General features: G+C 27.9%; 2 protein-coding genes across 2 annotated transcripts; one reads left to right on the top strand and one right to left on the bottom strand.

Annotated features, from left to right (window-relative positions):
- The first annotated feature begins 6 nt into the window (after positions 1–6).
- Positions 7–7,710, top strand: LOC114125846 (methyltransferase-like protein 17, mitochondrial). The gene is made up of 9 exons (XM_027989642.2): positions 7–156; positions 279–438; positions 528–662; positions 1,300–1,567; positions 2,019–2,187; positions 2,260–2,478; positions 2,560–2,698; positions 2,763–2,901; positions 7,400–7,710. The coding sequence occupies exons 1-9, from the start codon at positions 121–123 to the stop codon at positions 7,509–7,511; spliced, it is 1,377 nt and encodes a 458-aa protein (XP_027845443.1). The 5' UTR covers positions 7–120; the 3' UTR covers positions 7,512–7,710.
- LOC114125847 (28S ribosomal protein S35, mitochondrial) lies at positions 7,492–9,895 on the bottom strand. Its single transcript, XM_027989643.2, has 6 exons — positions 9,633–9,895; positions 9,373–9,463; positions 8,694–9,045; positions 7,992–8,171; positions 7,698–7,899; positions 7,492–7,635 (listed from the first exon to the last, which is right to left on the bottom strand). The coding sequence occupies exons 1-6, from the start codon at positions 9,733–9,735 to the stop codon at positions 7,559–7,561; spliced, it is 1,005 nt and encodes a 334-aa protein (XP_027845444.2). The 5' UTR covers positions 9,736–9,895; the 3' UTR covers positions 7,492–7,558.
- Between the last annotated feature and the right edge of the window lie 1,195 nt (positions 9,896–11,090).

The raw sequence follows: 11,090 nt of genomic DNA, 5'->3' as shown, positions 1-11,090 counted from the left end.
GAAGGAGCTGATAATGTCAATACTGCCGCCGGTGGCCGGTTGATAACTGATAAGCGTTTGACACAGCACGCAGGGGATCTTAATTTTGAAAATCCAATTTCCGGAATTCCATGTTTTACGATGTCCGGTAGCTGCATAGCTATTTTCAGGAGATCCGTAAGTACATACGATTTACGAATAATATTCATATAGTGTTAGCCTTAGGCCTAACCTATCCCTTAATGATTTGACGTCTGATTTTTTCGTCCATATATTTTAATTTTTCTTTTCGTTTTTAGTACGCGACTAAAACGAAATTGACAACCATTTTCAATGAAGATGTACGTCAGATGGTATTGCGTGAAGAAATCAAAGCTAGGAAACATCCCGGAAGATGTTCTATCAATGCCAAACCTTTGCCAGATGACTTAATTAATGCTGTCCTAAAAACTATCAAAGGTTAATATACCTACTCATTTATAATTATGTATTTCTTTTTATTTAAAAATATTTAATTGAGGAATTGCAATTTCAATGCTATATTTTAGCCAGTGGGCAGTTGAAAAATGTGATGAGTGATGGACGACTACTGTTAAACTATCTGTACAGCAGACACAGTCCTACTGAACAAAATGAATTAATGGAAAAAAAGCAACAAAACAGAGTTGAATTGGAAAAAAAATGTAGGTACATTTTGAGTAAATGAGAATATTGTTTATTTGTAACATCAGTGTTGCACTATATTTGTGCCAAAGTATTATTTAATAATTGTTTCTTATAAATGTATAATACATTATTAGTAATTTATATTACATATTTTATTTTCTATAACAATTTCTAATATTGGTACAGTAAGTTGTATAGTTTAGTTACACGATCCTAGTTAATTAAATAAAACATAGTGAATTTGTGAATTTTACTTTTGAACATCAATATTAGATTAGTTTATCAGAATTACCGAAAATAATAAAACAATATTCCATATAGATAGTAAAATTTGTAGAAATTTATCAAAATTAAAAATAAAATATAAGTTGTTGGTTTATTAATTATTATTAATTATAAATTAATCTTTGAAAAATATGGTATACAACATAATATGGTACATAATAATAATACATAATAATATAATAATAATAATATAATAATACATTATTATAATAATACATATTATGGTATCTAACACTGAATGTAGTAATATTATTACCCATATTATGATCCATAGTATTTTATATTAATATGTATTTTAATATTTATAAAATTGAATTTCAAAATTAAATCTTCTATGTTAATTATAAAGATTAAAATTTGGGGTTTCAGATTACAGTGAAAACATGAGTGAAGATCAAAAAATAAAATTTGAAAGATTCATAAACAATCGTGTTGAAAGACTTGTTGCTCAAAGGACATATAATTGGAAACCAATTGATTACAACAACAAACATGTATGCCATCAATATCTGCTGTCTCGTATTGCTCCAGAGTATAATGTCATAAAAACATTATTTAGTGATATACAACAGAGAGATCCAAATTTTGCACCTGAGTCCCTGTTTGATTTTGGTTCTGGTATCGGTACTGTTACCTTGTATGTTTCTTTTACTTTTTTTTACTAAGGAAAGATGTCAGCGTAACATATTTTATTGTCTCTATCATGTACTGCTTATAAAAACCCGAATTTTACAAAACTCATTTAGTAGCCAGCTAGCAGAAAATAGGTAAGTACGATATATCAAATTATTTATTTAGGTCTAATGTACATCCCTATATATAATCTTTTCAATATTGATTACGGTTAGAATAACTTCAGTTGATTTTAACTTAAATATTAAAAGAAAAAAACAAGTTAGGCACTAGTTCAATACTTTCTTAATTAAATATAATAGGCCATATTGTTGCTCCTTTCATAAAAAATGCAGAGAATGGTTTTTTTATTAATAACTAATTAGTATTTGAAATAGACAGCTATGTTACGCTGACTATTTTTAAATTTTCTTTAAACTTAATTGTTTTATTCTGGTTCTTTAAAATATTTATAGAAATGCAAAAAATTTCTGGGGAGAATCATTAAAAGAATATTATTGTGTGGACACTTCATCGACTATGAATGATTTGGCAAAACTTATTTTGCAAGAGGGGAATCCAAATAATGAAGATATATTGCCTAAAGGTCTGTTTTACAGGCAATTTTTACCAGCATCGCCAAAAGTAAGAACTACATAATATTATATTCATTTTGTACTTTACAAATAATAATTATTTGTGTAATTTTGTCTTTAGTTAAAGTTTGATCTTGTTGTATCTGCGTATACCATGTTTGAACTACCAGACATTAAAACTCGGTTTGAAACACTTTTAAATTTATGGAACAAGACAAAAAAATATATTGTACTTGTTGAAATGGGAACAAGGGCTGGATTCAATTTGATAAACGAAGCCAGAGACCTTCTCTTAGAAATATCTTCACAAAACAGTACTAAAAGTCATGTATTTTCACCGGTAACTGCTTAATAACTGTTATAATTAATAATTATAGGATTTAAAATTTCTATCGATAATTAGTCATTTTGTTTTTTATAGTGCCCTCATGAAAATTCTTGTCCACGTTATGATACTGACGACACACCTTGCAATTTTGAGGTGTCTTATTTTTCACCAAATATAGCTCAACAATCTGTTCTTAAACGAGAACATTTTTCATATGTTATCATAAAAAAAGGCTAGTAAATATTTCTCAACCTAATTTAGAAATTACCATTTTAACAGATATTTTTCAATCATAGGAGAGAGGTCAAAAACAGACGAACAATGGCCACGTATAGTGAGACCAGTTTTGGTACGATCAAAGCATTCCGTCTGTCGATTGTGCACAAGCAGTGGTAAACTGCAAGAAATTATATTCACTGCTTCCAAAAACGGAAAGTATGTAATTTAAATTCTATTGTCTGGTAGATTATTCATATGTTAATTTAAAATATTAGAATATCAGATTTTAGTATAATCGAGTTTTTAAGTATTAAATTTTTTTTTTTTTATGGCCATAATTTAAAATAAACTTAAATATTTTATAGAGTTAATCAATCATGCAGATATATGTGCATTTAATAAGAGATCATAATAATTACTTAGATCGAATTATAAGTATAGTGTTTTTTAATAATTTATAGTTATGATTTATATTTGATTGTATTGTTTATTATTTTGCTTAAAAATTGCTTGTTGCTTGAAATATATTTTATATAAAACTTAGAAAATAACTTAAATAATAAAATATGTCAGGGGTCTCCAAACTTTTTTATTCAAGGGGCACAAAAAATATCATCATCTCTTAGCAAGCCAAAAGTTTATACATAATATATATATTATGTATTATAACACATACAATTTTTAATTTTTAAATGATAGATATCTCCTCATATATTTACTATCCTATGAGGGCAGCGGGCCTGTTAAAATTTGTTCGAGGACCGTATACGGCCTGCGGGTCGTAGTTTGGAGACCCCTGAAATATATTATACACCTCATTATACCAACCAGCTATAGGAAATATAAAGCTTTGAATGGTTTGGTATTAGGTATAATAAATATATAAGAAAATAATTTAGTTGTATAATCAGCACCACAACATTCACCCGGAGCTCACTGCCAGGATATGGCCTACCAAGTTTTTTGTATGGCCTAATAAATCTAATCTTATGAATGCTTAATTATGAATTTATGATTAACACGTTTTTAGTAAAAATATATGCTTGATAAATTTTGCGTGTAGGATATACTTGGAAATATAAAAATATTTTCATTATTGCATTTTTAAATAGTACATTTATAATAATAGTAATGATTTAGGTGGAGCTAAAAGACTATGTTCTATGAACAAAAATATTAAAATTAGTTTTTTTTTGTGATATACCTACAACCTACTCTATTTTAATACTAAATTTAATAAAAACTCGATTTGAACCATGCAGAGTGTTATTACAACATTTGATTTTGCTAACACATACAGCTTGTGAAAACAATTTATCTGAGGATTCTTATAGCTTTGTGTTAATTTTTAAAAACAATATTAGTTAGGATTAATTGACCAAATTTTAACACTGAAAAATATAATTAAGAACAAAAACGAAAATAGTATACATGATTTTTAACAAAATTTATTGTTACAATTATTTGCTTGACAAAATGTTATTATACTTTTATTAGATTTTTAAGACACTATTAACATTTAATTTACTTCAATCTGCATTTAAATGTTGTTAATAGAATGAAACTAAAATTCATAAGGAATACCCTCGGACAAAAATATCAAAATAATTAAATAAAAAAATAAAAAAATATGCTATTTTTAATTATTCAGAATTGTATATAAAATATAAATCCACTACAGTTATTTATATTTATATATTATATTAAATCATAATCTATCAATCATTTTAAATTTTTAAAATCAATAATTATTTTTTTCTCATTTTAATATGCAAAATGTGAATTAAAGAATAGAAATCGCAAATTAATATTACATTTCAACTCAACATAAATTTAAAAATAACCCAGATTTTATACAGAATTTATAGATAAACAATAGATAACTAATAATTTATTATATAAAAAAAAAATACAAATAAATTTACAAACATTTTTTTCAATACATTTAGATCGTTAAAAGCGTTAGCGCAACATTGTTGATAGGCTATTAGGCTACTACCAAAGTACTAAACATATACCTCCAAGGCTCCAAGTGTTAGTCTACTGGTCAGGGTCGTTACGACTTCTATTTAAAAAATGTCAATTTATGACATGTGTCACTTGTGACATCACGTCACTTCACGTCAAACATAGCCAGATTTTGGTCTCTAAAAACGATTTCTGGTACCAGGAGTTCATGAAGGAAGGGCATCGGAACGCAACAAGATGAAAACCCATTTTTCATAAGTTCCTGGTATCCAAAATTATATTTTGTGTCACATGCGTCTTATGGTAACGACTACACTCAAACTCTAGGCGGTACACGCCCGCATAAATCCCTGGTACCAAAAGTCATTTATCGAGCTCACCTTAGTCATGTTAGTCGGGTAAATTTTTTCAATTCAAGATAATATCACTATTTCGAGATAAAATCTAACTCGGTGACTTGGTGTTACACTAAACCTGATGGCATCGCGAGTTTTTGAACTACCATTATATTACATATTTATAATCAGTTCCTTAAAAACCTGAATATTATTACAAAATTAAATTAATACTATAATACACAAATTCGTTAGGTAATAATAATAATAATAATAATAATAAATACAACTAAAATCTAGAAAAATACATGTTGCGTTTTTAACAAAATTTTAGTTAAGTGTATTTCTGTTGAGAATTGGTTTGTTTTGTTTATGTGTGTAGCGTATTTTCGCCCTTTTAAGACATTGTACAACTATATTTTAAAATCAAAAAACAATATATTCAATTAAGAAATCAATTTTAAAAATAAAGAGCTTGCACCTACCATGATTTCTATATTTTATATCATTTTTAAATATTTTAGATTTAATAATTATTTTTTATTGTATAATACCATTATTTATAGAATAAATTCTATTTTATATAACTATATATAGGTTCTCTAGTAATACCTATTTAATAGGATACTACACTCGTGTGGGTTGAATACATCTTACAAATATATAACATAAAAAATGTGTGTTTAGTGCACCTAATTTTATTAATTATTCTTTGTGAGCTTTAATTTGTGAATTAATAAGTGAATTAACCCATTATCAAAGTTACCTACTGATAAGCATATTATATTTTCTTTTGGCTATTTTGATATCTTAATGTTTTAGTTACATAGTGCATATGAGCATTTTTAACTCATAATATTTAAAATATACCAAATGCCAATGCCTCAAGAAATATAATATGCTTACCAGTTGCCTTGACAATGTGTTAATTCACTCTAATATCAAATCCAGAATTTTTCATTTAGGGATGAGGTCATCAAATATCAATATATATTATCAGATTTAATGTTAATTGGTTGAGATTAGGATAATTGTGATATGTGACTTAATCTAACTTACCTAACTTCCAAGATCACCTAACTCAACTACAAGAAATATTCATTTTATGGAAAATAAAAATCAATTAAAGCAAATCTACCCACATCACTTATACCATAAGTTTTATTAATATTCCTTCTGTTCACCTAAATAACTAAATAATCCCCAAAGATAATTGTGTTAAATATTTTTTCCTCGACAAAAGACTAACCTTGCTACCTTGGTTGATTAAATTAAAATTAAAAAGATCATTAATTCTGATGGCCTCGAATGGTGGGTGGTTTCAACTTAACCAATAAGTGTACCATTGACAGTACTAAATAATATATCTAAAAATATATATTATACTTATACTACATGATTTTCAAACTTGCTTACACATAGTATTATTATATCAGTGGCGTGTACTTTATAAGTTTACAAGTTATACTTCAAAACATGTTGTATTATATTACAAGATAACACCATACTAACAAGTATTGTTTCCATTTTACAATTGTTTGACACATCAAATTTGGATTCAACTGTCCCAATTTTAAATTCTAGTAATAAAGAGAATTGACCTACTATCAAACTAATAGTAAAAAATGTGCTTTCGCGGGTTAGGTAATTTTATTTTATAAGTAAGTTATGTAGTACGCGGATTTTAAAGTAATTCATAATTTTATTGAATGTAAATTTCTCAATTATGATTTAAAATAAGCACGTTTCATTACACCCTGAATTAAATTAGGCTTTTTTATTCGTATTAAAATAATTATTATATTGGAATTTGGAAATTTTGTACTATCAGTTTCTATTGCAATACGGGATTGTAATAAAATATAAGAGTTAACTGATAATGCTGTTAGCACAAGATTACAATTTGTAGTATAGGCCATATTCTCCAAATTTATGTTGTATCCAATTGTTTGAAAAAGACAACAATGAAGTATAAATTTGTAATTGTTTTTTTAAACATATATTTTGCCAAAAATAAAAGCATAAATATTTGTATATTTTCACTTTTTTATTACATAAAAATTTGCGCCCTAGTTATGAGTGTATAAAATATTTTGATACAAAAATTCCAACAGGTTATTAGCTTAAAAATAAAAATATTGTGAAAAAACTATTAGAAAGCATTAAGGTTTTAGCTATGATTGCTAACAATAGGTCAATTTACCCTAGTTTTAAAGCGTATTACGCAAAATTGGAATTGCTGGACGCACATTTGTAAGATGGAGATAACACATACAGACGTGGAGTTCTATTAAACAATCTGTAGCACTTAAGAACTTTTTGTGCTAATATATAATTTTACATTTATTGCAATATTGTACTTAACTAATTATTTATTTTATACTTGAAATTTGTCTTCTTTCATTTCATAGGATTCCTTATTGGTGTGCGCGATCAAGTAAATGGGGCGATAGATTACCAATAGTGATCAAAGAAGAAGAAAAAGAAGTAGAAGAAGATGAAGTCAAGTCTGAACAAAATTAATTTTATTGTACAGAATAACAAATATCTAATTTAATATTTAAAATTTTCTAAGACTGTATGTTTTGAGGTAATAACACAGCAAGCGCAGCTTCCTTGTATTTATTCAAAGTGTATGTATCTTCACCTAAAAAAAATAAGATATTTTATTGAAGTTTGTTTAACTTTTTGAATAAATGTTAGTTTTACCATTGTTTAATAATTCTGTAACAGCTTCTTTGTATTTCTGTCCCACTGTATCGTCATCAATAGAATGTGATTTTACATCTTCGTCAGAAACCTTTTGTGGCCATCGAGTTAATGTAACATATGCTTTTTTTGATGGATTGTTTTCCCAAATGTAATGTTCCATGTCTGCTTCTTGTTTTTGTCGTTCCCATTCTTCAAAGGTCTGTAATGAAAATCAGTCGTACACAAATTAGAACTATACATGGGTTTTTAAAGGCATTTAAAAGTATAAATAATAAATATTTAATATCTTACATTAGATTCGTGATACAAGGCCGTGAGAACATAAATTCCATAATCATAATTTTGTTTCCTCGTTGGACAACGGTCAGTGACAATAGTAAGCATATCAGTTTCTTCATCATATCTGTCCCCGACCAATCTGATCATTTTGTCTCTGGCATGTTTATCCAAATTAAATGTGCTTAATTTGACCTAGTTAACATAAAACAATGTATGTATGAGTCTATGACTAAAAGTATTACAAATATATTTTATTTTCACTGTATCTATACTTCGAGTACTAATTTCAGAAATGTACACTGAGTGAGAAAATTGTCAATAGTTCAAGACAGAAAGTTATATCAAATATGACTTTTACATATAATAATCAATGTGAATAATCTATTTTAGCAATGGGAGTGTTTGGTTACGTAGCCAAAATAAAAATTATTAAATCACATAAAATTAATAGCCCCAGCATGGTAAATCACATTTTTTCATTGCAGTATGTTATTACACTATTAAAAAAATGTTTACATTAATTAAAATCATGAAAATATAATAATTTATTACGATGAGATTTTTAGTTTATAAATATTGTAAGACAAAATACTGCCACATTACACATTTAAATTCAAAAGACAAAAACATTGTAGAAATATAAAAAATAAGACCAGTTTGGATGGGATTATCATCAAAATCATTCCAGTTAAAAGGACAATAATTACTACATACTTTGATTGTAACTATTCTAGCTTTTGGATCTTTGATTGTCGGTGATGAATGACAATAATCTGTTGTTATTGTTGTCATTGGAAAATGTCTATCACAATCTTCATCAGTTTCTAAACCTTTAGGCCATTCAGTACAAAACTGTTTTAAAGCACTGCAATGTTTTTTTACTGCTGGTGGTGTAAGATGCAGAAAATTTGGAATTTTCATAAGCTCAGCATTGCCATATTTTCCAGGCGATGCTCTTTTCTGATCATACCCTTGTCGTACAGCCAATGGAACAGTAGCTGGATGAAATGTTCTAGGACCGGGCCACACATTAGACCAGTCTTGATCAACAGGCATTCTCAAAGATCTGAAATAATCAAATAATTAAAGTAACTAATATGTTATATATAAATATTTTTAAAAAATTGTATACAGTCATTGCCAGATAAACTGAGACGTCGGCAGCGGCGGAATAACGAAAAACCTGGAGTTCTCCGTAGTTCAATGTGACTACCGAAAATATATATTAATTTTTATACATAGATGGATTATTATCTGTATTATTATGTATTATAACTTATACATAGATTTTACACATTGCGACTAGTTTGGAATACATCTACTGAAAAGCTGCTGCCGCCATCTCAATTTATCTGGCGATGACCATAAATAATTGTTTATATTACTATATTACCTGGGCGGTAAAGTGATGGTCTTAGTGTACTTCTTTTTTGCATTAGGCACAAATGCTTTTTTCTTCAAGTCCAACACCCTGAACTTTCCGTCTGCAATAAAATACCTATATATTAACTTGATTTTAAGGGAAAAAACTAAAGTGCCGAAATTAAAATGCAAACCATCAATCTACAATTGTTGTCACATCATATTGCTTCAGGTCGCTGACTACGATTTTCAACGAGATAAACGAATAAATAATATTTAATAGTAACTCACCAGTAGGAACAGCTTTGGTCGAACACCAAACCCGGACAGGATGAATACCACTAGGCATCATCACAGCCGTCGTTCGTCGAAGCGCCGTTTGTAGCGCAGACATATTTTTGTTTTGTCGACCGTGTCGTACAGTGATGAATATAGATCATAAACACTTTAAGTTAATTTTTTATAGTATTTACTATTTAATACTGCTAAAGGACGACGACCGGCAAACGAGCGCCTCTCGGATTCCCGACCAGCAGCAAGTTATGGTCATTGTTTGATAACTATTCAAAATTTGATAAGAAAAATGGGATGAAACAACGTTGCTCGATCGTGGGATGAAGATTTTTTTTTCGATCTTTTTTTTTTTTTTTTTGGTATACACGCGTTTATTTTAATTATGTATTCGTGTGTGGTACAAATACCACAGAATAAATTAAATTATTTCACTTGTTCTGTAAAAATAGTACAAATGAAAAAGCTAACAGTTTTTTCGGATAGATAGCGCAGCATATTTCAACACCAACACGTTATAAAAAAATTAATTATTTTACTTTTAAAAATAATTATTACTTAAAAGATATACAATTTTTGGGAATGGTTGTAAATGTTAAAACGGTACGTACCTACATGGGTACGCCACTGTGCACGTATTAAATTATATAAGTGTTAATTATGGATGGTAATCGTAGTGTAAATGAAAGAAATAACGAAAATCGATCTTCTAGACGTTATAGTGTACTGTGTACTTCGTTATTAAGTAATCACTAATCAATGATGGATCTAAATTTAAAGAAAAAAGCTGAGTCTACAAACATTACAATGGTCTCAATAAAATAATTATTCAGAGGTGAGATAACATAATCGTTTTTAATAAACATTTGAGTTAAATAAGACTATTATCTATAGATAAGAGCTTAATTTAAATTAAATTATACATCAAGCAACTAGGTACGAATTAATAATATTAATAACTAATAAGGTAAAATAACACATCATAGACAACAATTTAAAAAAAGGTAGGTAATTCAGTAATTGAGGACCAATATGCTGTCAGACGTACTGACACTTGACAATATCATTGTTACGCAGTGTGAAACATGTGGTCTTGAATCACAAAACGATTTTTAGCAATAGAATTTTAAGTTTATTTTACAACAATATTGCTCATTAAAGACGGCCAATTACGCTCGTTAAGCCGGTTACGTATATTATACTAATACTATACTATATAACTATACTATATAAATAATATTTGAACCCGTGCGATATGATCGCCGAAAAGAGCTTCTATCTTATCTCTTACGAGTCACGATCGATACGACGCTACGTACCGAACAATCATCATTAATCATTATTCATTTTGTTAAATTCGAATTCAATAACATAATATTATCATATTATATTAATATATTATCATTTTATACGAAAAACGATTCTAAGCAGAAACGGTCCATCTCTAGCAGCTTATAT

The sequence above is a fragment of the Aphis gossypii genome, chromosome 2 (assembly GCF_020184175.1).
Source record: "Aphis gossypii isolate Hap1 chromosome 2, ASM2018417v2, whole genome shotgun sequence".
NCBI classification, from domain to species: Eukaryota; Metazoa; Arthropoda; class Insecta; order Hemiptera; family Aphididae; genus Aphis; species Aphis gossypii.
The sequence above is the reverse complement of the archived record's forward strand: the minus strand, read 5'-3'. Positions and strand labels throughout refer to the sequence as shown.

Coding starts and splice junctions, on each gene's coding strand:
- LOC114125846 (XM_027989642.2), top strand. CDS start 121: ATGTCCGGTAGCTGCATAGCTATTTTCAGGAGATCC. Junction 663..1,299: donor AGTTGAATTGGAAAAAAAAT/GTAGGTACATTT, acceptor TTGGGGTTTCAG/ATTACAGTGAAAACATGAGT. Junction 1,568..2,018: donor GGTATCGGTACTGTTACCTT/GTATGTTTCTTT, acceptor AAATATTTATAG/AAATGCAAAAAATTTCTGGG.
- LOC114125847 (XM_027989643.2), bottom strand. CDS start 9,735: ATGTCTGCGCTACAAACGGCGCTTCGACGAACGACGGCTGTGATGATG. Junction 9,464..9,632: donor GACCAAAGCTGTTCCTACTG/GTGAGTTACTAT, acceptor ATTTTATTGCAG/ACGGAAAGTTCAGGGTGTTG. Junction 7,900..7,991: donor CCTTGTATCACGAATCTAAT/GTAAGATATTAA, acceptor TTTTCATTACAG/ACCTTTGAAGAATGGGAACG.